The following is a 27,288-nucleotide window of genomic DNA, read 5'->3' as shown; positions in this document are numbered from 1 at the left end:
TCCATCATCATTTAATCTGCGGGTAAATATGTCTGTGAGTGATTATGTCTTTCTTTAGTTCGCGCTGATCGTGCAGGAAATGTTAAGCCGTCGCAAAAGGTAAGACAATCGCTTTCGGTTTAAGGTGCAGTGTTGCGTTCACAGGAAGTGAAACAGAAGCGCCACACAGCTGATGGACGAGTGCAGGTTTACACACACAGATTAGTGTTGTTTACCAGTCGTCTTGCGTTGGGCTCTCTCCGCAGCGTCTGGACTTTTTCCCTGCTGGTTATCACTTTCGGCTCAGTGCTTCCTGCCGTTCACGGAGTGGCTCTCGTCTCATTGTCTTTGCACGTTGCTTCTGTTGAACTGTGCAGAAACGTACTGGCCTAAATATGAGGCTGCAGCTCGCGATTCCTCAAAAGTTGAACTGAAATTTGAACTCTCCTGTTTTTTGTGTGAGGAAACTACATGAGGATAGGAGGATGAAACCATTGTAGGACATGTTTCAGCAGCAGTTTTTTGACATTTGAGAGATGTAAAGCATCCAGACCCCCCCTCAGGTCGTCTGGGACAGGTTCACTCAGTGTTCCAGGATCTAAACCAAGCAAGGTGCAGCAGCTTTTGGCTTCTGTGCTTCCAGAATACCTGAAGTCTGCTAAAGCTGTTAGATCAGGCCTTGAATCAGTGCTGTTTACTGCAGGTTTCCAGTAAATTAGGTACATAGCTTCTTTTTAATCTTTTATTGTCTTTTAATGTCTTATTTTTGAATGTATTTCTGTGCTCCTGTGAAGCACTTTGTGTCTGAATGGTGCTTTTTAAATAAACTGGCTTTGCCTCAGAGACGCTCTGTCAGCTGCGTCGCTGTGACTGGATAACATCATAATCAGAGATTCTACGAATGAACCTGCCACCTTTTGCAGCTCACGTGGTGTTATGCAGCGTAGCGATCTACGCCGTCACTTTACAGCATTCACCATCGTGCTGTAAAGTTTGTATTTCATCTGGAGTTTGGAGGCTAGCAAACTAGGCTAACTAGCTTGTTAGTGGAAGTTAGTTAGCTTACTTTGCTAACGTTAGCACTGATTTCCACAAGATGTTGCTTTTTGTTCATGTCTTCATTTATTCTTTGGAGGCATCATGTTGGCCTTTATTGGACAGTTTGACAGCTGATCAGACTGTCAGAAGCTATAATAACATGAGCGCTCTGTTCGTCATCCTGAGATCATCCAATCAGGACACTGAGTGACATAGAGAGCGCTAATCACAGGTGTGACAAAGCGTCCTTGGCTGTTTTGCACCAATTAAATATTTGCACCCCCTCAGATGTAGGGGGCGCTCTCACAGCATGTCCATATACTTTATATACTTCTTAGACAGTTTTAATTTGACTTTACCAGGTTTCACGCCCGTCATCCAGACAGCAGGAGTCAATAATCTGCGTCCCTCTCGTGTTAATGTATAACTGAAGTCGTGTTACATCATTGTTGTGACACAGCACAGTTGACCTGTGGGTTGCACTGCCATGATTTATCTCACAGATCTGTAAGTTCCTCTTGTTCTGTACCGTAGCAGGTGATGATATGTAAATAGTTGCAGCCGTGTGTTCACTTGGACTCTTTGTTCCAGCTCCGCTAACAAAGGTTCAGATCTGAGTTGTCTCTCCTGTTCACGCTCTATCACTGCGGTGGAAGCAGGAAAGACAGAGCCTGAGGTTTGGTTCTTAGCGGGACACGATGCTGTCAGGGCATCAGGTGAGAGCACGTACCGACCTCCCCCAACACACACACACACACACACACACACACACACACACACACACACACACACACACACACACTCTCCTCACTTAATCAGTTCTGACACAATGCCAATTCCACAGTGGGTGGTGCTCACAGCTTTATTCATAGATGTGGCAGTCGAGCAGCGATCAGCTCCCAGACTCTGCTTTGTCTGCTCACCTTTCCCCGTCATGCTGTATCAGGTAGCACGCAACGGTGGTCATTTACAGATGTTATTGTTGTTTTTGATTCTAAGTGGTCTGGCATTTAGCAACTCTCTGAAAATCGTTTGTCAAGTGGATGGCATTTGATGGTCCATCAGCATGTCTTTCAGGGGTATTACAACTGATAGGATTTCTGCCATTAAAAAGCAGATGGCAGATGACCTGAAACTATAAGCCTCGACATACTGAGAAAACAGTGGGAAATAGGTGCAGCTGTTAACCCGGTCACCGCTGAATTTAAGCACTAACTTCAATGAAACTGCGCCTGAGTGTCCTGAGGCCACAGGCAAACAATTTACTGAATTGAGCCAGACATAACTGAAAAACCATGTCTCCAGCACGTATAGCTGCTGTATGGTTTCCATTGTTGCCTCTGAAAGGCTGAACAGGAACTGCGAAGCAATCATAAAGCATGCAGGGAAGCAATTTCTTTCTCTTATTCAAGTGAAAAATTATTCCGTGCTGTCACAAAAGACTCCCTAACAAGGTGCTTTAAACTCTCTGGCAGTGCATTGCTGCAGGGTGTCAAAGAGTGGATAAGGTATAAATGAAGCTTAAACTCAAAAGTCTGTTTCTGGTAATAGCAGCATTTCGTTCCCTCTCCAATGTGCTTTTGATGTGGAGCTAAGATTAACAGTGTTAAATCGTCCTCTTCACTGTCTCAAACTAACAACACGGGCATAATGAGCAGAATGTTGACAACAAGACTCCTCACTTCTTTGAGGTGTGTGAATATTGTACAGGCTTATTATCTACCCTTTTATGCAGGTGGTTGTATCGGAAATCAACTCCCTCCACGCACACCTCCAATAAACATTGTGCGTTATTAAAGAAAGAGTCGTGTAATTTGAGCCGACAACAGAGGAATGTGCCTTTCATCTCTTCCTAATCCCCCATGATGTGATCCCGGCTGTTTATGGTTGAGTGGCCGAGGAGGCGCGAGGTGCCAAGAATTCCAAGAGCTCGGGCCCAGCTGCTCTCCAGAGAGCGCTCCGGCACGGCAGGAAGATTTGCACATCGAACGTGTCGATCCCTCACACTTAATGAGACCTACTGTTTGGGCTTCCATTATCAGCCCGCTGCATCCCGAGCCGGGCCGAGCAGAAGTCACGCATCATAAAGTTCAGTTTGATACACTGTGGTCGGTAATCAGAGCTCAGCATTTCTCACCGTCTCCGGAGATTAACTCAGCAGACCGTTGCATGTTCTCGCGCCAAACGCTCTGTATATATGCATTACCACCTTTAACGCAACGTTAAAGCTGCACCGACCCCACACACACACACACACACTCTTGAAACCTTGACTGACACATGCAGTGAGTCACATTCATGAAGATAATGTGCGCGCAAATGAAGTCACGATCTGTAATTACTCTTTCATTCTGAATACAAAAACATTTCTCACTCAATCTCCTATTGACAAATCTGATGCCTTTATGTGACGCCGTAAACCACGGATAAATTCGTACAAAACCAGACCGGTGGCAACATTCACCCAACTCCCAGAAGTCACAATTAGGAACACCTCAAAGGTCAGCTCAGATCACGGCCCGTGCTGCAATATTGAAAATCAAATCTACTGTAAAGATCCGGCCGGCCGCAGATCCAGGGAAGGTCACGCGAGCGTCGGTGATTTGTGAAAAAGCTCGGCCACGCAGCAGGAAAGGAAGAGTCAAGTTCAGGCCTCCAGGGCGTCTGCAAAGGACACACACACCTGTGACGGGATTGGGCCGTGAGCCGGGCGCTGGGGGGGATGGTGGAGCGGCGGATGATTGGCAGAAAATGTCAGGCACGACACGTCAGCCCCATACAGACACACAGCAGGCAGATGTCAGAGACTGCATGATAAGAGGGAGGGCAGGCCCGCGAGGAAAGGAAGGAAGTGGCATCTTCAGAGAGTTATGTCATCCCTCTAACATCTCTCACAGATTAGGCCTCAACACAGCTCACACCTGAAGTCTTTTGTGCTCAGAGTATGACTAAATAACAATCTCCTGACCTATCGCCCAAGTGTGCAAGACTTAAAAGCAGCTTTCTTCTAATGTTTGCCTCCTCTTTTCCTTCTGTTATCATTATTTTTCAGAATACAAGGATTAGTCAGGGTCACATTTTTTCCACATGCTTGTGTTGCACTGAAGGATATGCACAACCTTCTGGGCTGCACCACCACTGGGGCCTGAGCCAGGGTCAGATATCTCAGAGGGGAAAGGCAGACTCAAGACCATCCACTGCATGTTGATTACAGCCAATGTGTTTTGTTTGACCTTGCGAGCTTCATCCTGATTTATTGAAGTCAGGTTTTTGTGAATCTTTAAGCTGAACCTGGACGTATTTCGTAAAGCAATACATTCTTTTTCTTTGCATTTTAAGCAGCGTTCGGATCGCAGGTGATATCCATCAGCGAGGTGGAAATAAATGCAAGAAACTGCTGAAATGCTCTTCATTACCTCGGCCGGCTTTGTGAATCCCAACTGCGTTCCTTTTCTGGTTCTCAGGGCAGCGTTCCCGTCGCCCACCCCGAGGACGAGCTGGAGCGCCTGACCAAGAAGATGCTGTTTGACATGGACAACCCACCGTCTGAGGAGTATTTCGGTAAGAACCATCAGCTCACACACTCTTGGTTAGCAGAGGCCTTTCCCACAGACGACAGTTTGAGGTATTTTTGTCAACCACATAATGTCCCATCACAGGTTAAACCGAAATTCTGTTTTTCATTTTATTTTATCAGGAGCAGGACGGCTAGTTTTTCCCATCTGGTGTATTAGCTTTTGCTGGTGTTAGCATGCTAGCCAGGCTTGTGCAGATTCTTTGTGATGCTAGCTGCAAGGGGCTTTGTGTTTTAGAGCTAGAAACATGGGGAGCATCTGATTATCACTTATTTTTGTCTGGCTATGTTCCTCTTGCCACTAAGAAACATTTCTAGCTAGTAAGACAAATATTAGCATCAAAACATCAACGGAAACTGCTCACCCAACACACACATCCGCTAACGGCCGCAGAAATTAGACAGCGATGAAAATCTTCATATAAATTTAAACAAAATTGGGTTTCAGTTCCTTTCTGAACGCATAAGTCGACGTACTTCATCTTTTCAGCATTGCAGCATTTTGCTATCACTTGTTTGGCAAATTAATCACGGATTTATAGCAGCGAAAACATGTAAGATAACAACCAAATTATTAGAGACAGCAGCCTCTTTTTCGAGCACAGTGTTTGTCTAAATATTCATTTTTATTCGTATTGTTTTATTCAACAGTTACTTAACCAGAAAGTGTCTCGAGATACATTATTTACAGGAGGGACCTGTCCAAAAAGCACGTGGAAACACACACACACACACACACACACACACACACACACACACACACACACACACACAATATTAATATCTAATCTTCCTGGTTTGTTCAGAGAAAAACCTGCAGTAGTGTTTTATTACCACATCTTGTGCACGTTATGTGTCACCAAACAAAAGAATCTAATCATTTCTGCTCTAAGTGTGACACAGCAGTCACTTCACAATGGAGCTTTCACAGGTGAGCGTAGCAAAGTGGCTAAAATTAGCCTGTGAGTCACTGTTTGTTTCACATGTAACACTAATACTGGAGAAAGCTTCACACACACACACACACACACACACACACACACACACAGGGCATGTGATCTCATTAGGAGCACTCACTCGGTCATTTTTGCGATGTTTTGTGAAAATAACAGACACCTCGATTAGTGTGAAGACGTGTCCAACAAAGGCACATCCAGTGCACGTTCATGGTCTAAATAGAACAAAGTGGGTTAATAGAGTAAACCTGTCGTAAGGGTTCTTTGATTAGCCCAAAGTTTGTTTGGTATCACTCGATCAGTGTTTATGGGAATCGGCTGGAGGCAGTGGAGTACGGTGCAGATGTGATACAGACGAGGTTAACGCAGGATTCATCTCGGTGCTTCCTGTCCGTTGATTTCCAAGCGGAGACGCGGCAGCATGCGGTATCAACCAGTCCTCAAGGTAGAGTCTCAAAACTGTATCAGTGATCAAAGGACACGGCTCAACTCTGGCTCAGGGTCTAATGACAATGAGAGATAAAGGCTTCGGACAGATGAAACGTCCTGATTTGATTTGATTTGATTTGAGCCCTATTTCTTACAGTATTTCTCTCACATTCTTTTCACTGAAGTGCTTGATATTTAATTTTGCTCCCATTTGAAAAACCTAAAGAAATATATATATATATATATATATATATATATATATATATATATAACTGCCAGGATTAAACAAAATACCAATTTTAATACTATTTTGCAAAATAGGATTCAAAAGACAAGGATTCTGTGCGTTTATATTTCATTTCTATTTTTCCGCCCTCTGTACCCTCGGCTGCCAGCGAGTGCCATCCCTCTGCTGCTCGCTCTTCTCTAGCCTTTAATCCCCTTTGCCCTGGAATTAGTTCCCATGCCCATTAGATACCTCACTCAATACATTCAATGGGACTCTGGAGCAGGCTTTATATCAGCACATAATCACACAGCACACCACGATAGCATGTGTAGGTGTATTATAGCTACAGGGACATGTATTTAACTGGTATTAAGGGATATTCGGCTTCACGTTGGTGCACGCTGATGTAAAAAACCTTAATTGGTTCACATTAGACATAGGTCAAATGGATCTGCTGGCTTAAGCAAAGTGTAGTCATTTTACAGAGGAATGGCCCTCAAAGCCTTGTTGGCCTAATTTTTGGCTGAATGTGTATGCGAAGCAGACCTGGCATGAACTCTGTGCGCTGCTATACCATGCATGCACGCGCCACTGTTTGCCAACTGTAAGGCTGGCTGGCTGAAGGCTGGTAAAACAAGGACATGGGAGAAATGGGTCATATGTGAGCTGAGGTAGCCAGAGCAAGTTAGGGATAGAGTGTGCGTCCCCGGCTGACAGCGGCTGGCTGTTACTGGAGTGGAGGGCGGGGTGGGCGGCGGGGGGGGGGGGGGGGGGGGGGGGGGGGGGGGAGGAGGGAGGAGGGAGGAGGGTCATCTTGTGGTTAAACAAGGCGACAGCTGAATTAACTGGGGGAAAGGAAGAGGATGAGGGCAGGAGCATTCGACTGAGGTGACTGCAGGGACTCATTAGGAGAGAGTTCAAGCGCAGGCACATGCTGCTTTGCAAATCCGCCGAGCCCCCGTCCTCCCCCGCTGAATAATGTACATATAGCCACCACAGCTAATGTTAAAACTGACTTTAGTCGGGCCTGTTCCTCCCTGTATGTGCAGGGCTGTGGCAGAATCAGTCCCAAGGCAGGAGACTTTTGTAATTACAAAGAATCTAATGGCACACAAGCCCCTTCTTTTTTTGGTGGGGTTCAGGGGGAAGAGGGCTAGCAGTTGCTGAAACCCTAAGGCTAGTAATTAACAAGATTAATCAAAGTGGGGCTGCGATCTCTAGCGCGCTACTGGACTGGATCATTGTCTTCCTATAGCAAAGTTTTATTGGTGTCACTAATGTCTTTGATGAGCTTCTTATCTGAAACAGCTATAGTGAGTTTTCATTGGTCCAGAGGGGTTTAATTGAATTGAATTAACGTTACTCTCTGGCTCTGTGATGTCACAAAGAAACTTTTCATGAGACTCAATGGAGCTCCATCTGTAGCCTGTAAGTTACACAACATCCCCACGCTCCGGTCCAGCAGCTGCACCGGCCACGTCTTTGGAGACTTCTCTGTGGCACACAAGACGCAGGCGTTCTCAAATGCGAGCGCCTCTCCGACTGTAAAAAACCTGAAAATGAAGCACTATAAAAGAACGGCTTTTCTTGCGAGAAACCCAGTTTGCAAGCCAGAAATTCCTCCTATGATTGAAGCTTCTTTGAAAAGCAACTGATTAGTCCTGATTTAGAGTTCCAGATTAGATTTGAGTAATCTGAAAGAGCCTTTTCTCCAAATGTCATCATCCGTCATATTTAATCCACTTAGGTTGTGCGTAGGTGTACTGTGTTTGTGGAAATCTAATAAGACACAGCTACTCAGCTTGCAGTACAGATGCCTTGGCATTTGTGCATCAGAGGAACTTACAATATTTTGTCATCACTACATTTCTGTCAACCAAAACCAGGACATAAAGCTGAATAATTGAAAGGATGAGATGCTTTGCATTATTTACAATTAGTGATGATGATACTTATGCAGTGCAGTTCATTCTGCCGCAGAGAATCTGTTTTTATTTCTCCTTTAATACCAAAACGACAAGTTGAGAATTCCTTCATGCGGTTCCAGACTTTCAGTATTCCACTGTATAGAATTAAGAAAGATGTGAAATTTTAATATCCAATCAATATTTATACAGAGTGATTTTCCAGAGGGATTTCTGAGCAGTGGCATAAATGTTTTTGTAATGTCATTATCAGATGGTGGAGCGATAGTCATTGGAAATAAGCAGCGGGACTCGTCTGGGCGTACTGTACACCACTCAGGACCGGAGCTGTCGGAAAGCCTTTCCTCCTGCTTTGAGCTAGCCTTTGTTTTATGATAAGAGCCGGAGAAGAAAAGGCAGCCTTTGCCATTTTTCCTCATAATGTCAGCTGGAGGAGCCCTCATAATTTATAAGACACCTCACATGAAATGTTCATGAGGAATCTTGGAAGAGATACAAATGGCAGCGTAGCTCCAGTAACAGTACAGGCCAGAGGAGTCAGAACGGATCAGCTAAGGTAATTGGGTCAGAAAAAGTTTAGGTTCACACAGTGCGCTCTTGTGGAGCTGCCTCGGTTTCTTCAGAACACAAGCGAGCATCATAACTTAATGTATTAATAGGCTTCCAGTTTAGACAGCTTTGTGCATTGTCTAAGATACTCCGGTGGATCCATTTGCATATTACTGAGGTCGCCCTCAGCAACCTCTTAGGAGTTTGCTTTTAGATGTGTCTCTACATGTCATAACAAGTGGGATGTGTGTCAGAGTAAAACCTTTCTGCTGGCTTAAAAAGACGCCCCCTCCCCCTCCCCACCCCTCCACCCCCCCACCCCCAGCCTCACTTCCCCTCCACACTCCACCTCCACAGCCTCCAAATGCCTTCGGCCAACCGTCTCCCCAAAACAGATACCTGTTTCTGTTGAGTCTGTGAAGGTATACCTTTAAAGTGGAGTTCATTTTTAATGTTCATGTGGCGCGTTTACGCAGAAAAAACAGAAGCTCTCGTGAACACGCAGGTATGACGTGATAATACATTTAAACATATTATCAGATATAAAATGCAGCTGAAAGTGCTTCATATAGAATTAAAGCTAAAAAGACTTTCAGTCATTCGGTATATTTACATTTTTAACCACCTCTCTATATAGTAGTTTCCATTGGTGGCGGAGTCCGCCATTCCCGCCCTGAAACAAACTGCATAGGAAATGATGCGTTAATGTAATGTAATTATTAATTTTATCTTCCTGACATCAGCCTCTCCTGCAGCTGCTGTTAATGCTAACCCAACATGTCCCGATGCTGCTGCTTCACATTAAAAGCTTTAACAGGCTAAGAAACACGCTCTTCTGTTGTATTTCCTGCAGGATTATTAAATCATGCTTGCTGTCACTGCAGTAACCACCAAACCAACCAGGACTGAAATCTTAAGGATTATCACTTTAAAATCAATTAAGATGTTAAAAAAAAAATACCAAACATGAAGTGACATGTAATTAAATACTCGAATAAAAACGAGGAAATTGAAATACTACCATGCAGTAAATGGCATTACATGTGCTCCACTTTTGACACCAGTATGAAAAAGCGATTGAAGGGTCGGGTTCACGTCTGACCTTCACCAACGATACGACCGCAGCTCGTTTCAGTTTGAACCTGCCTCCACTTTTCTCCCACAGTAATCTCCTCACAGGCCTTTTCAGCGTGAAGAGCCTATTTCCTCTTTCGCTGTCAGAGGATTTCCTCCAATCACAGCGGCTAAGTGTTGCCTCTTTGTTGTGCTGCACTGTACTCCCTGTGTTTGTGTATGTTGCAACAATCTGTATGAGACAGAGGAGCATAATGCTGCTGGAAGGAGGTCAGCGACCACCCGGGGCGGGGGGGGCATCGCATGAGGCAGTCTGGTGACATGGCAACTAGTCTAAAGCCCATGCATCACTATACCACCTACAGTGGATTATAATGTATGACTGCAAAAGACTAGATTAAACAACACAATAGCCACGGATGATCCATCATCGCTGCCTTTTAGAAGGAAAATGCCGTATGTGTGTCAGTGTGAGGCTGCGGATTTGACTTCCAAGACCCTTTTTCTTATGCAAATAATGTTAACCGCTTTGAATCTACAAATTTGTCAGATTGAAGAAATTCTACAAATCCTCCATCTTTTCCCTGTAAATTGTCTGCAGTTCCTCCATGAATGAGATCAGTGTTTTTTTTTTTTTCTGCGATGTCATCACCTTGCTTGTAATTGGTGGTGTTTTCAGAGCTTAATTATATTTGCGCCCGTTCGGAGCGGCTCATGAGGCACGAAGCCGTGTTTTGGGCGTAGTTTATGGGTCCTCTTCGCCACTCTTCTCCCTCTCATTATCTTGCTCCAGCACTGCCGCTGACCTCGCAATGCTGCTTTCTAGTTTCTCAGCTGATGCAGTGTGCCAGCATGGGGCTTCTCTTCCCGGCGACAGAAGCCTGCTTTTTGGCAGCGGTTCACGTGAGGTGACCAACCCCGTCCCTCCCCCTCCCCTCCCCTTCCTCCCCCGCCAGGCTCGGCGCTTGCTATCCTGCCTCGTTGAGACAGCTCCACTGAGGCTTGCAAGATCAGCTGCCGTGCGAGCCCAGCTGAGGCTTCCGGGCACTCACGTTGCTAGATTTCATTTGTGAGTGAGCGTTTGACCTCAGGAATGAGTAGACATCCGCATGCTCATGCACGCAAACGCATGCATAGTTGCTAGCACACGGGTGCACACGGATGCACAGCGTATAAACATAGAGACGTCTCTGAACGCGCAGCTTGCACACACGCTCACCTGTTCCCCCGCCTTTCCTCGCTCTCTCTCACCCCATTCGCCAGCCCCGCTCGCTCCCTGGCACCCCTCCACGTCGCTCCTGCCAACCTGCTTCAGAAACATGTAACCTACACTCAGTCCCCCTCGCTCCGCCGCCGCGGGCCCTGACAGGCCGAGCGGTAATGCTTAGTGGCACGGGCTCGCCTCTCCTCCATCCTCCACCATCGCCGCAGCAGTTCTGCAGATTGCTATTTGCTGACATTGGGAATGAGATTAAAGGCAGGGGTTAGGAATGAGGCATTCGGAGATTGAAATGCAGCGATGACAGCTATTTCCCTCGTCATCCCGAGGCAACCGAAGGCCACAGCATTGTCAGGCTGCACGGAGGGCAATCTGAAGCAACAAAGTAGATTAACCTAGAGGGGGAAGAGATGAAACAGCGCACAAATTGTGGCCTCTGGCAGTTCAGTCGCTGGCAGTTCGACTCCTAATGTGTTCGACAGACTTATTTTCTGCTGTTAACCACTCGCTGACCTATTGTTTATGTCTTTAATTAAGTGTGAAGAAGTTATCACAACTTTGTACCTTTATTTGGCCCACCTTCTCAGGGGTGTCACCACAAATCAATGCTGTTTCACAGGCTGGAAACGCTTACTCAAAAATTAGGCCCAGTGAAAATGTGAAGTAGAGCAAGATAATTAGCTGCGGCCGCATTCCTGTTAGCTGCGTTTTAATTCTCTCCTCTCGGCGTTGTTGTGTTGTTCGTATTGAAACACAACATATGCAGTGGTTGAGTGTGTTTTGTGTTTTTACCACCATATCTATCAGATATTTTAATCCAAGCACGAAACTTTAGTTGAAGTCCCGAAATGGATTTTGTGGTTCTTTTATTAGTTTTGGATACGAGCTGCAGTTGCTGGCTTTGCCTTTGGGGTTTGCAAGGGTTGCACCAGCAGAATTGTATTCTTTAGTAACATAGTGTGAAAAGTTTGGTCTCCCACAAAAAAGTTCCGTGCGATCCTTCTTTACATGCACGATCTTTGATTTCTGACGATGTAAGATCAAATTGAGCTGCAAGTGTGCTCCCTCTCTGCCTTTCATGCTGCTTCAATATCACGGCGTGAAAAAACAAAGAAGGCAAAGACTGAGGGAAATCTGAAGCGTTCTGCCACTCAACATCCCCCATTCCCAAACAACAGCGTCTCACTGCCACTACAAATACATTAGAAATCAATTATTTATGGAACAGAGTCAGGGCCTCTTTAATCTTTTCCTTTTATCCAATTAAATTGTCTAACCATTCTAAGCCTCCATAGCTCACAGGGAATGTGCTTCTTTAAAAAAAGAAAAGAAGAAAAGATTTTCTCTTCAGTCCTTCTTTTGACTTTCGATGTAACAGAGAAGAGACACTTCTGAGGGCTGAAGAATGAAAGGAAAGAAAGTGAGTAAAGTGTAAATGAACTCCCCCTCCCGCCCCGTCACCATTGCATTGGTTCTACAGGAACTATTTGAAGTTTGGATATTAAGACTCTGGTTCCATTCCCCGTGCAAAGGGACGCTGGGGAGCAGCGAGGCCTTTCATGATTCCTTTATGCCCAGCTGAAATAGTTCGAAAGTATTTGCGATCATCTCCACAGGGGTAAATACGATGTTGCTTCAATTGCTGTCCTGTATTATTCAAGAAGTCAATTGAAGTAGTGTCTGGAAATTGAAAATGCTTACTTCCGACGCAGACGTGTGAAATTATTGATGTGAAGCATTGTAAAACACTCGGCACTTCTCTCTATTATCATACAGTAAGACTGTTAGAGAAGAAAAGTTACAGACTCGCTCAAAAGCTTCACATTTCTACACTTTGCGGAATCATTTTCGCTCCCCGCAATGAAAGACAGAGGAGTACGAGCCTGCTTTGGAGATGTGCGTGTTGTGCTATGTTTAATGAAACACAGGACTCAGAGAGCATGTTTAATTCTTTCAGTTCGAGTGGAGCAACTTCAGTCTTAAACCTGAAAAAGTCCATTAAAAAAGCGAATTATCGACAGCAAATGATTTACAATCGACCGATCTCAGAAGGTTTGGTGTTGGTGTAAACTCAACAGGTTTTTGTCTGGAGGTCAGTCAAAGCGTTTCTGACGTCTCGAAGAACAATTGATTAAAATGGACAGACTGATTAATAATGAAAATAGAGCTGAGAACAGATGTCAGAGAATTAACCTCCGATAATCAATGAAGGAAAAATGCTGGAGCTTCTCTCAGATGTGAATGTTTGCTGCTCGTCTTCCAGTATTTTGACAGTCCACCGAATGTCACTCAGACCAAACAATCTTTTTCTTTTTCTCATCTAGATTCACCAAGAAAATGATGATCACATTAATCATTCATGAAAACATAATTAGATTATTTATAATCTGTCACATTTTTAATCGTGAATCACACATTATTGTATTAAATGTACTTCATGTCCAGCATCTCCTCCAGAAACACTTGGCGTGATGGGACACTGGGAGGAAACAGAGTTATTCACCACCTGTCAAGCAGCAGAGATAAGAGCTGAACGACTAGTCGACCGATCAGTTGATTCATAGAAAATTAATCAGCAACTATTTTTTTGAGCAAATCATTGTGAGATTCAGTCATTTTTAAAGCAAAAAGGCCAAAAAATGAATTTCTGCTGGTTTTAGATCACAAAGAAGAAGAAGTCATCCACACCTTCAGGAGATTATGAAGCACATTTTCTGACATTTTCCAGTCCGGATCAATTAGCTGATGATGAGCGTCATCATCAGCCGTGTCTCTAATAGAGATCTCATATAAAGACGAGCTGTTTGTTTTATTGTCTCGGTGTTTTTCGACTCTTTTTATGCGTTGGTCCTGCTCGGGCAGGTTAACGTTGGTCCTGATGGTAACAGTGCAGCGTACAGTAGCTTCACTGCAGCAGCCTCAGATCTGCTGCTCTTTGTTACACGATGCTGTGAATTCATGTGTGGGCTGCTGATGTGTGTGCTCGGCACGTCACCGCACGTCTGCGGGTATGCATACAGGGTACGATACATGCGTCTGTGTTTGTATATGTGCTCGTCTACATGTGTGGCATGTCTGCTGCAAAGAGAGATTTTTTTTTTTCTCCCCCCCCCCCCCCCCGTGCGTGTGTGTGTACACTGTATGCAGAGCCGTGCACAAATAGCTCCTGAGGGCCCTCGCGATCACAGACTGCCAAAAGGAAAAGGATTTCCGAGAGGTTTCCTTCGCGCTGTTTAAAGTGGGAGCCCTGTGGGACATGTTTGGCATTCTCATCCACTCACTGAAGATGGCCTGTGATCTGAAGCCACTAACAGGCTCAGCATTCTCCGTCTCTGTCTCTCGCTCGCTCTCTCTCCCTTTCTCTTTCCCTCTGGCTCTCTGAAGTGATTACCCTGCTTGTGATTCCACTGACACCCACATGTCCCCCCGAGACGTGCCTTCACTAGTTTGTTTAATCTGCCTCCCTGTACAGTAGGTAACGCAGCCATAATTGAGGTGTGGATAGAGCTGCGGGAACAGATGAAACCGATAGCAGGTTTTATGAAAACTTGTCTGCGCCGTAAGTCGTCGTGGTTGACTGCCGTCGCTACATTAACGCACAAATTGCTGCTGTGATACGAATTCAGAATGTTGACGTCTAATAGTCTTCAGCAGCAATTTGTCAGTCCCTTGTTTCTTAATGCGTCCCCTGGCGCCAAACGACGAATCCGGCAATGAAGGAGTCGCAGACATCAGCTGGATTTGGAAATGTTGCTGGAAAAGTTGCAGATCCAGTCATTCGTTAAGCAACTTTTCTCTGTTTCCGCCGAGGCTGACAATAAGATAATGAGTTATCTGAGATTAGAAGACCATTAGCGGGCCTCGCAGTCAAGCAGATATTTGATCTCAACAACATATGACTTCCGAAAGTTGTGCTGATACCTGAGACAGATTCAGCTTTACACTCCGTTTGAATTTTTGATATGAAAACAGAAAGTGGAACTGTGAAAATGCAAGCATCAGATACTCTATCTCCCCCGGTTAGAGTCTCGCCTCTGTCTGTAACACGCTTGAACTGCTCTGCTCAGAACACACAGTGTCAATCATCGCCCAAATCAGCCTTTAGATGGAGCAAAAAAATGAAAAGGAACAAAAATGATCTATACAACTGAACTTGAATTAATTAAATATACTGTATCATGCTTCCTCTGAGAGATTGCATCTGTCCTCAGATGTGTAAAAAATAAAACATTCTCAGATATCTTTTTAAACCCTATTATTGTAAGATACCAGTAATTAAATTGACAGCGTCATTAATTGGGTTGAAGATAACTTGCATTGAGTCGAGGACATCTTAAACTCAATTAAAGATATCTCCAACTCAATTAAAGATATCCGAATGCCATGTCCCGCAATATGCAATCAGGCTCTTTGTGGCGCAATAATATCAGTTCACTTGTGCCCCTTTTACAAAGACTCGGTTGTACTTCTAAAGTTTTCTTTTTTATCATTTAAAGCCTGATTTTTTGAAATAGATGTCGTCCATGTCACACTTTGCTGCTGTGTATAGTTTCTTTAATGTCGCATAATTATAGTGTTTAATCCTTCCTTATCCGGTGTTTGAAATAGAAATGAAGATTAGGCGCTTCTGACATCAGGAAGTGAAGCATTTAAAGGGACAGCGTAACATTTCGGGACCGAGGTGATGTGAGCCGATGCGCTGGCAGCAGCTCGGCTGGTGGATCCTGTGGTCAGACCCAGCGAGACGGCTGCCTGTCAGCACAGATGAACAGAAGTAAATGGAGACATGTTAGACCTCTGCTCATCGCTGAAAGCAGTAATGTTAATCATCTCCTGAATAATGAATAATTTGGGTTTCAGACCAAACATGCCATTTAAAGACGTCACTTCCGAACTTGCGATCAGCATTTTCTGCAGTTTTTCCACATGTTCTGCTTTAAAGGAACAGACTTTCAAACATGTGAATGATGAAAAGACCCTGCAGGTTGATGTGATGACCTCCAGCTCCTCCAGCAATCACAGCTTTTTGCCATGACAGTTAAAATACCCATGAGCGCGTCGCTTTGGAGAAGAAATGCAAATCAGAGCTGCTGCAGTCAAAACGTTTAGTAGTTGCAGTCGTGTTTAGGGCTGCGATTATATTGCGAATACTTTCATACTGCAAATATTTTCATTATTGTTTAATGTGCAGATTATTTTTACATTCAATCGTTTGGTCTGTAAAATGTCAAAAGTGACTTCAAATTTCTCACCGAAAACTTTTCATTTACTATCATAAGCGACAGAGAAAAGCAGCAAATCTTGATATTTAAGAAGGTGAAACCAGCAAATTTTTGACATTTTTGCCTGAAAAAAGAAAGTTAGCAGTTAATTTTCTTTTGATCAACCTCTGCAGCTCTAGATGTGGACAAAACACGGCACGGTAGCAGCCAAATGAATCCAAAATTGACCCACAGGTCAGTTTCTTTATTTAGCTTCTGCCTGCTGTTCACACCAAAGACTGAATGTTTCTCACCAAAATCCGCCTTAAGAGTGAGAGTTACCTTCTCTCCTCTGTTTGTGTGCACACTGGCTCTTTTTTATCAAAGAGGCAGATTATTTTTAACCCATCTGATCTTTTGTACTGATTATTCACCGCAGAGTTTTATGTCCATCTGAGGCGTCGTGCTCCAGCTCTGAGTCACCGAACATTGTCTATGGAGAAAGGAATGGGGCCTGTACTTCCAGAACCAGAGGCTCATAAAATCACTCTAAAACTGATCATCAAAATAATCATTAGTTACAGCCTCGCTTGATGCTCCTCTCAGGTTTCTTTATTTCACGAAGCTATCCAAAAACAAATCAGTTTCAGGGTAATCAATATCTGATCTTTGGCCTGGAAATGACTGTTTTCACATAGTTTTTAGAAATGTCTCTTCTCTTCTCTCTCTTTTGGCCTGGCTGGGTTTGAGATGTTGTTTCTCCGTCCTAAAAGTGCTGCGAGAGGCTCGCTGCCCGCTGTCGGACGCTTCCCATCGGGTCAAGCTGTTGGCCGTCGTCACGCTTTGCGGCGGACGTGAGCGGATCGTTAGTTTTGATCTGGACGGTGTTTTCAGGGAGTGTGACTGTTGATGAATGTGATCTGACCTTGAATATCTGTGGATTTTGTGATGAATCTGCTCCCTCCTCTTCCTCCCCCCAGGGCGCTGTGCCAGCTGTGGAGAGAACGTGGTGGGTGAAGGCACCGGCTGCACCGCCATGGACCAGGTCTTCCATGTCGACTGCTTCGTCTGCATGACCTGCAGCACCAAGCTGCGTGGCAAGCCTTTCTTCGCTGTGGAGAAGAAGGCGTACTGTGAGCCTTGCTATATTGTAAGTAACTTTTTTTTCCCTCCACCTGCCTCTCCGCCTGGTTTTGGCTCACTTATTTATGTCCATGTTTCAAAAGCTCACTTTATGATATCAGGTGTGGGCTCGTTGTGAGCCGTGTGCCTGGATTGTTCAGATATTCTCACTTCAGGCGACCACATTTCATTTCTTCAAAGTCCGGCGAGCTGCCGCCTCTCTCCACGCACTTCTTCATTTCCTCTTTTTCTTTGGCTTTGTTTTGTTTTTGGTCACTCAATGAAACTGTCCTTTGTGATTTCTTCATCTGAAAGTGATTCCTTGCACTTACACAGCTTTCAATGACACACGTACAAAGGCATGAGAATGTGCTGGAAACAGTGTCACGAACAAGCTTCATAGGAACTCATGTTGAAGCTGCACTGATTGATATTTTTATGTTGCCTGTGTGTGACCTGGAAGGCGTCGCTCTTAATCACAAACCACCAGAGAATTGTCACCTGACCGCAGTTCCAGTGAAAAAGCCTTGAAAAACCCAGCGTGTGCTAGCTGCTCATAAAGTTAGCAGTTAGCAGCCATTAGCCGGTGAACATTCTGGAGAGTTGAATATTTTCTCTGAAGGGTGTGAATATTGGATTTAAACATGACTCTTAATGAAAGCTAATGTTGCTCCATCTGCTGGATGTGTAACGTTTTGCTAATGTTAGCTAATCAACCTTATAACATGGTGATATGTTAGCGTGGTGTTTGCAGCTTGTTATTCCAGTCACAAGTGGCGAAAACATCAATGAATGCAGGTTTAAGACACTTGAAATTTCCATTTTTATGGCTGCCTGTTGTTGACAGCGATATCAAATCTAAATGTTAACAGCAGCTGTGAAATGAATTAGCGCAGCCTCAGATTTGACCTCAGTGATAGTCATGAGCAGCTAACACACATGGCTAGCGCAAAACTTTTTGTAGCCCGGGCCAACCTGATAGATCATTAATTTATTCTCCCTGAATAATGAATCAGAGATGCCTTCTTTGTCTTTTTATCATGGAGGATTGTCAGATATCTCCTCCTTGGTGAATTACATGATGATTATATTGTTTTCACATCATTCAGTGAGCTGATGCATAACTATCTGGAGTTACAGCTGATAAGCAGTCAGATGTGGTTTAAATGCACTTATTATTAAAAGAGTGTCCAAATCATATTAGAACGTAACGTGCTGGTGATTCTCTTTGTGGATTAGATATTACAGACGCTTCTGTCTCGTCTGTTTCCTAATTTTCGACTTGTCTAATTCGCTCTTCTGATCAGAAGTTGACCCGACTGTAGAAATAACTGACAGTGAGATGTCCCAGAAGGCACCGGAATTATTTTTAATTTTGGGTGTTTTTATTCCCTCTTACAAAACTGTGACCCCTTTTCCTGTCGCTGCGTTGCACAACACACATAAAAGTGTTTCCTTGCACAATATTGTCAGGAAAGACACATCATCTTTCAAGACCACAAGGAAATGGTTTTGCAGAAGTGTTTCCCTCATTGGGTTTCATTAGAATATGGCTCCGTTTTGCCATCAGTCCAGTCGCTGGATATGACAGCGTCCAAGTTTCTTATTGTCAGCAATATCACGGGAAAGTCTGTGGGTGATTCCTGGAAGCTGAGACGGGAAGTCGCTGTGCAATGCAATGAGCCATTACAGTGGAAAGTTTGGGTAACAGCTTGAAACTTTCATTTTTGTTTTATTTCGAAATAAGGGATTTAAATGATTGGATTCGGTTTGTTTTTAAAACTTGTGTCAGGTCCAAATGAAGCCGGTAAATAAAGTATCATCATCAAAGGGGAACTCCAGAGATTTTACTCTTCAGCGTCTCTTCACGGGTCTGCAGGGGGACTTCTGCAGGAAGCCTTTTTCAGCTCCAGAGGGAGCTGCACAAAGTCCATTAAATGTCCTTAAGTGATGTCACTCGAGTCGGCGTCGGTCGCGTCTGAGGAGTGCAAGTTTGGAAATGGAAAAAAATCTGAGGGTGTGCGGTCAGAAGGAAGAGAGCTCACCAGAGCTCTGCAGCCCACAGTTTACAGCTAGCAGCGCGAGGCTACATTAGCCGCTAAACACACACAAACCTCAGACTAAACTGTCGGCACTTAATTTGCATTGTGGGTAAAGTAGGCATCACGTTTTGCCAAGGGAGAAGAATTTCTCAGGGAAAGAAGGCAATATGTCTGTTTCTGCTGCATCGATTTGATTGTTTTTTTTTTCTTTTTTTTTGATCATTGCACTCCGATAACAACGCTAAACCAGTGCAGCACAGATGTCCTGCAGCCTGTGTCAGTAAATCTTTTCCTCCCGGCCCCCTGAAGCACAGCGGAGCCACATTAAAACTAATGCTGTCAGGTACTTATTTGCCCAGGAAACACAAATGTCCCACTGTCATTTACATTTTTACATTTTCCTTCACATCACTTGCAGGAAATGGCTCGATATGCACTTTACCAGTAAAGTCTGGAAGTTGAGCCACATGACGTTGAAACCAGTGGCAGGCCATCTCCTAAATCATCTCTTTTCAGAGGCACTCACTGTGATTGTAGTTGTCTTGTCTGGAAGTTCTCCAACTCTGATACATGCGCTAAAGAGGAACGGGATAATTTAAGAACTTTATTTATGCATTTCATCAGCATAAATGTTCTTCTGGCACAAGATCAAAAGGATGGAGGAAATCTGAATTTCTTAATGAAAGTAATTTCTTCTTCTTTTATTCCCATCCTCAGGGTCATACGCCTCTGTACGATTAGAGAATGAACGTGAGAGTTGAGTCTCTGAAGAGAAATGTCACATCCCAGAGAGAAAGTGAGAAACTTCAAGTTAGCCTCCAAGTCAGTCAGTCTAGGAATCTCTCAGAGCAAACGAGCGTTAATGAAACACTGCGAGTGTGTGTTTTGACTGTAGATGCCTGCACTGCCTCCACACAAGATCACACTCACATCGTGTTGAGGAACCTGGAAGAGAGAGATTTGATTTATGAGTATAGTTGTAATGATATGACTTAAACGGTGACTTTTCCTGCACTTACAGGAAATATGTTCGCTCTCTTGCCCTTTAGAGTTAGATAAGAAAACTGCTCCCGATCTCATGACTGTACCTACAGCCTGTGGGCGGTTAGCTTAGCTTTGCATAAAGACTGGAAGCAAGGGGAAACAGCTAGCCTGCCTCCGTCTGAAGCTTAAAAAAACAAACAAAAAAAAAAGAAATTCGGCGGTCAAAATCAAAGCAGCAGAGCCTGAAATTGTTCAGAAGCTGAAGCTTTACCCTGCCAGGTAAATGTCTTTCAGACTTTAAGCTCCCAGTTAAAACACCGGCCTTTTGCTAAAAACATGTCGTCCCCACGCCTCAGCCCAAATAACCCCGATGACATCACTGTCATTTTTTTTAAATACTTCCTCCTGAACCACAGCAGACATAAAAGAGCAGTTTTCACAGAGTGAATCATACTCTCTGTCATGAGTATGTATAAAAGAAAATCTATCTAGAAAGCTGAAAATTTATTATATATATATTATTTATTTTATTTGTATAGAACCTTTCGTACAAGAAATGCAGCTGACTAATACTGTGTTCTATACATACTCATAGATTAAAAAAAAAAAAAACAGAATAAGTGAAAATGTCATTTAATTAATTTAATTGAACTTCACCATTACGCACGTCAGTTTCTCAAAGAGACTGAAAATAGAATTGTAGTAGCAGTATTGACTCGGTGGAAGCCCATTTGACATTTCACATGTATTTTTATATCCATGTGTTTTGTGCTGTAGGTGCTAAATGGGTCAGAACTCCTCCTGCACTGTGTGGACTCCCTAACAGGTATAACAGGTGCCTCAGGAAACGCACTGTGTGTTGAATCTGTATAATATTATGCAAAAATCTATTAATCCCTTTGCCAGGAATTGCATGAATACATTTTGCACGCCACGCTGATTGTCATCCAATAAAGTTTTCTGCCATGTATCAAAGTAGGCGATCAGCAGCCCCCTTATCTGAGCTGAGACTTTACATATTCTGTGGAACAATGCTGCCATTTGTATTGGCGAGATCCGTCTCTTCCGCCGGGTGATTTGCCTCGTTCAGACTGTTTGTCTAGATATCATTAATTCCTTTTAGTAATGTGCAGGAGCTCTCCCACATCTGTTATCATCACCTGTCTACTTCCTGATTTCACGACCGGCTATCTCTCTGTCTAACCAACCTCAGTCACACCACTGGCCCACAGATTGCAGCGAGCGCAGCAGTCGGCCTTTGTCCGCGGCACTTCCCTGGCTGGCCTCCGCGGAGGACTAATCGCTGCCCATTTGAATGCACAATGACGTTGATAAACTCCACAGACGTTCAATTAATGTCTCGTTTTGCATGTTGTGCAGCACTGAGTGACCATTGTTTTTTTGTTTTTTTTGTCTCAGCCTGAGGTGTCCCGCAGCTTTGCTTGTTCCATGTTTGCACACGTGATAAGACTCCATGTCTGAGCGTGTGCGCAAACACCACCCAGCGCGCCGTCCATCATTGTTACTGAGAGGCAGCAGTTTTCAGTTTTAGTGCCACTAAGTGTTTTCCAAGACGGCTCTCATGTGAAACATTTTCCAGTGAATTCAAAGTATTGCTGACTGTATGTTTCCTGCAAACTGGAACAAATGAATCACAGAGCATCTGAAAAATCACAAATAGGAGAGAAATCCAGGGGGGCCGCAGGATATTACACCGGTATTCTCTCTAAACGCCAGGCATCTTAACTGGAGCTCAGGTAACTGGAGATCCGACTGTGCAGCCACGTCTCTGATGACATTTGTAGTGTGTTTTCAGGTGCTGACCCAAAACCTCCGTTTGCTGGTTCAAACTAAACCTTTATAGGTAGCCTCAGATTTCCCTCCTAATGTTTATCTTGTTAATTGAGTCAGTCATCTTGCAGTTAGCTGCACATTAAGGTGCAGGAGCTTGAAGGTTTTATGTTCTTGAAGGATGCAGCCTCAGACAAAGCGGGCTGAGAGCAGGGATATGAGGTGTAATGCATTTAAGAGGAGTGCTGCACTTTAGAGGAAAACGCTGTAATTTGAAAGAGCAGGAGTACACTCAGAGTGTCGGCTTCTGTGTGAACACACCAGCTTCAGACAGAGTCATGTGTTCTGAATAAATCCAGGCATGCAGTGTTATGTGCTGTTCGTGTGGTTGTATATGTATAACTGGTTTATTTGGACCAGTTTCTGTCGTGGTGGTGACAGAAACAGTTAAAATGGTAAAGATTTTCATGAAATCAAACCTTGTTTTGACACTCATTTTGACGGCCATTCAGTGTATTTACACTTTCTCTATTGCGTGGTTTTCATTGTTATTGGCAGTTCACCATTCCCACACTGGATTCGTTAGAGGGATTCACAGGAAACGATGCCTCGTGTAATCCGGCTTTACCGACATCAACGAGACTAAATCACAATATTCACTTTGCTAATGCAAACGAAAGATGTCCCGCTGCTACGAGTGTAAGAGCATCGTACCGGCGACATATAGCGTGGCTTTTATTGTGAAGCAGCTGCAGGAAACGCAGTGTCCGTCTGTCAGCAAAGTCAGCGCCGAGCTCCGTCACCTGTCAAAATTTCGCAAGAGAGTGATGAAGCAGTCGGTAGGTGTCATAGATGAAGAGCTGCACACCTCCAACACCTGAGCAACGAAACCCAACTTTCCTGTGAGCTGCTGTGAAGTTGAGAACTACTCGAATCAACCAGGACCGAAGTCTTAAGGATTACAGCTTAAACATGTCGAGTCACGGACGCACATTTCTTACTGTATTCACTAAAGTGAAAGGAACCGCGATGGACTCTGATTCAGACACATAAATGTGAGACATTTGCACAGCTTCACATCACAAACCAGTGCAGCAAATGAAGTCATTATGTTCCAGCAGTCATTATACCTTCGAGAGAGTTCAAGCCTAAATGTTCTTAGTCAGTGGGATTATACAAGCCGCCACATCTATTTGAAATTGTACTCTTAGATATGAATAGTAATTTTCTGTCTCCTTTCACTTTAGGAAGTCTGCCTCTAACCATGAGCGCATATTAGTTAACAGAGCTGAGAGCAACAAGGACTCTTCCTCTGTCTGATAGCTCAGCTGGTCTTTGAAGAAGTTCAGCAGAGGGATTCGGTGTCACGGAGGTTAATTGCTTACACAGGGCACCGTGCCCACTGTTCTTAAGTCCATTCTATGCCGTCCATAGCATCCGCCTTGTTAGTCGTTCTTGCAAATGTCTGCAGCGTTCCCACAGCCGGGTTATTGCCCAGGTAATTTTTTTTAAAGCGGCTGCTTAACTGCCCTTTGCTTCAGGTTCTATGCTGGTAAACAGATCCATTCAATCTGCTTAACTGACACCAGTGAACAGTAAAAGGGTTGCAGACAATGCTCAGTTCCCTGTTCGAGGCGGTGTCACATCCCCACTTTCCTGTTTGTACTACCACTTCCCATGAATATAGATCATCCAAAGTGCAGCCAGTTTAAGTGTACTGTAATGAGAGTGATGTAAGTAACACAAGGTCACACCAGGAGCAGGGCTTCACATTGAAAGAGCAGTAATAAAGAGATAGGGATTTGCCCACACAAAAACCTTAATCTATTTCTGCCTCTTTTGACAGAGTTTCAGAGACCACCAAGGTCACGGACGCCAAGTTGCTTGAATGTAATTACGTTCATTATCTGGTGTTGTACTACGGCTCTGTTATTTAAAATAAATGGGCTTTGGTCTCATTGGCTACGCTCTCCGAAAGATTTCCATTCTGCTATTGTAAAGGAAGAGCTGCGCGCAGCAGCCCTGACCTGCCAGTCACCAGGAAACGTTCATGATTGACTGATGAGCTTTTACCCTCCGTGTCTGTTTGTCTGTCTTGGAAAGTGGTGATGTCAGCCTCGCCGGTCACCCATTCACATGGCCGCCTTTATGGCTGCGGCTTCATTTTTGTGTAATTAATTTTATCATGCAGACCCACTTTTTCAGCAAGAACTCTTGAAGAGAACTTCTGAAAACAAAAGCACTTTTTCTGTGGGACTCCATTTACTAATCCGCATGTAGAATTAAACAAATTATCTAATTAACCAGCGCTGATAAAGTTATAAAGTAGCTCCATAGGAAGCTGGATTTGTTTTTTTATAGAATAATTTCCCACATTTTCACACTTTTTGTAGTTATTTCTTCTCCTGAACACAAATATTTAACTTTATATTAAGGGACACACATTAACCATTAATTAGCTGCTTATTAGCATCCATATTAGCATCATAATGGCTCTTTATTGGTCTTCATAAAGCACTTACTAATGCCTTATTCCAGGGGTTGGGGTTATTAAAGGTTAGATTGTTAAGATCATAATTCATATACAATAACATCCTTCCTTCTTATCAATAAGCAGTAATTAGGAGAAATGAGTAATAATAGCCAATATGCTGCTACTATGCATGCTAATGAGCACCTAGTTAATGGTGAATATGTGTCCCTTAATGTAAAGTGTTACTGCTCCTTTTTAATGATTCGTCTTATGCTGAATGTGTCGACTTAGATTCATTCTGGCCCTTTTTTCCAGTGTCTGTATAAAAGAACCCCATCGAGACTTGGCACTCCTCGCTCATATACAACCGGCTTTGATGATGGAAACGGTCCGAGCCAAAAAACTGATTCTCTCAGAACAGAAAACAACTGTTCCACCTTGTTTCCAGAGGTTGTTATAAGAATGTATTTCAGTCGTGTTTTCGGGTGAACTTGAACTGTCAATCTGTGCAGGAAAAATCCAGGACACCTCTTCTCCAGCATGACACATCAACGTATTTATCACTGGAAAGAACTAAACTAAAGAACAGGTACTCTGCTTTAGAAATGTCACCTTTATTTCTCGCAAACAAAGTTTATTTTAATTGATGTTTATTCAGAATTTTTCCACATTTCTCAGTAAAAATAAACGTAAGCACCAGATAACAGAAAGCCTGCTCTGAGTCAGCGTCACTGATGAAGTGAAGTTAGCTGTGATGTAGCTTTTGTTTGGGAGCTTGTCTCCACCGGCTAGCTTGTCTTTAGTTCATCTTTCTTCTCCACAAAGTGTTTCACAAAGGTGCTGTTACTGTTACTTGTGCTGAACTCCTCTGTGTGTGTGTGTGTGTGTGTGTGTGTGTGTGTGTGTGTGTGTGTGTATGCAAATTAACCTCCAGACCAACATGTGTAAGCAGTCAAATAGTCTTGGTGGTTAACCATTGACATCCCTTGTAACAGTATCCACTCTTTGTAGTGATGCAACTACTTTAAAATCAGGTGAAATGTGGACATTCGGGGCGTGACGGGTGGCGCTGATGAAGGGGGGGACTTCACCTCAGCGATGTTGGGGTCCGTCAGACACTAAAAGTTGGGAACCACCGCCGTAGCTGTGTTCACTGAATTTTACAAGTGTGTGCAAACGCAGCGTACTCATACAGTCTCGATAGCAAAGGGAAGTTTCCGAGGGTGGCGCAGAACCCAGAGGCGACAGGCATGGTGCCAGCTGTATCGGGGCTCCTGGTGATGGATGTCCTCCACAGCGCATCATACCAGACTACTCTCCCACCTAACAATGGGATATCCCCAAGAACTCCCCCAAAGCCCCTGCTGTCATTGAGAGAGGGGATATACGATACAATGCATCCAATCACAGTCTGATCTCTCCCCTCGCATCCAGTCACAGTGATGTAAACAACGCAACACAGAGGAAGAAAGTTTGTGATGCTGCTTCCCTGACAGTAATATGGCCCTAATTAGAAATGACTGCACACCACCCACACACCTGTCACTTCTCTGTGATGGATATCCAGGTAGTCAGATCCAGAGGCTCGCAGCCAGCGTGGTGAGTTCAGGGCCCCGGTATGCTCGTCGTCGTGGCGCTGCAGCTCGCCGCTGGCGCAGCTGCACAGCTGCCGCTCGCACTGGGAGAGCTGCCACGCACACGCCGAGCGGCGGCGGCAGGTATACGCCCACCCTGGTTTCACTTGTCGTCTGAGCAGCCCTGCTTTCTGCTGACTTCGTCATCAAATATTCATGGCTGTCTGCATTAGCTTGCAGAGTTCTAATTGAGTTCTGTATATTCAGACGTGATTAACTCGGTCTAATTCCTCAAAGGAGTGAGCCAATTAGATAGCACTTGCATGAATAGGATTTCACATCTTAGTACGTCTCCAGACTTGCCAAGACAATTATGTGTGTGTATAATTGTGCTGTACAGTGGGTGTGAGCCCACTAAACTCAAGCAGGTCATTATTTCTTATTACTGATCTGCACTACAGGAAATGCAGCTGTCCTATCCATTACCAGCGAGTAAATGAAAAGCATGAGTGCTGTTATTAGAATACACTGTTTGGACAAGAGAGGAGAGAGTGATTCCAAACACCGGGCCCTCTAAACCTTCCTCATGTTTTTTGTCGAAGCACCCCCCCCCCCCCCTCCCCCCAGGAGCGAGCAGGAGAAAAATATCCGTGACCCAATGCTGACCCACCACAATGTCACTCTAACTCATGGCATGAGAGAACTACTGCCGGGGTCTTTGTCAGTTTCTCTCTGTAACCAGAGCAGGAGACATTGCCCAAAGTCCAGAGGGGTCACATTCTGCTGCGGAGCTGAATTTAAGGCAGAGAGGCAGACAGGCAGGCCGGCCACTTTGCCTGAGCCGGAGAGAGAGATCAGGGCCCCCACTGCCACCTTTTATTCTTTAAAGAAAGGCCTGAGCGCGGCATGATCTGTGTGTCGGCCCTGTCCCTTCACGTTGGCTGCAGCCTGATATCATCACTTGGCTAAAATAAGAAATGTGCATGAACAAATGAAGCCGCTCGGCTGAGTGTAATGGAACGCATGAATATTCGGATCTCATTCGACACTTGCGGTTTTTGTTGCTTTGTCAAAACTCGTGTTCTCAAGTGAAAGAAGTGAAACCTGCACAGTCGCTGCAGCTGCTGGT

General features: G+C 44.3%; 1 protein-coding gene across 3 annotated transcripts in view; it reads left to right on the top strand.

The window, feature by feature from the left end:
* lpp (LIM domain containing preferred translocation partner in lipoma) overlaps positions 1–27,288 on the top strand; it is a 136,373-nt gene that overhangs the window by 93,679 nt on the left and 15,406 nt on the right. For all 3 annotated transcript variants that reach the window (XM_076726685.1, XM_076726683.1, XM_076726684.1), the window contains 2 exons: positions 4,482–4,578; positions 17,154–17,323. In XM_076726685.1, the coding sequence (XP_076582800.1) occupies positions 4,482–4,578; positions 17,154–17,323 (267 nt within the window). The remainder of the gene's footprint in view (positions 1–4,481; positions 4,579–17,153; positions 17,324–27,288) is intronic.

This window comes from Chaetodon auriga, chromosome 3 (assembly GCF_051107435.1).
Source record: "Chaetodon auriga isolate fChaAug3 chromosome 3, fChaAug3.hap1, whole genome shotgun sequence".
NCBI classification, from domain to species: Eukaryota; Metazoa; Chordata; class Actinopteri; order Chaetodontiformes; family Chaetodontidae; genus Chaetodon; species Chaetodon auriga.
Note: the sequence above shows the minus strand (reverse complement) of the source record. Positions and strands in the feature narration are given on the sequence as shown.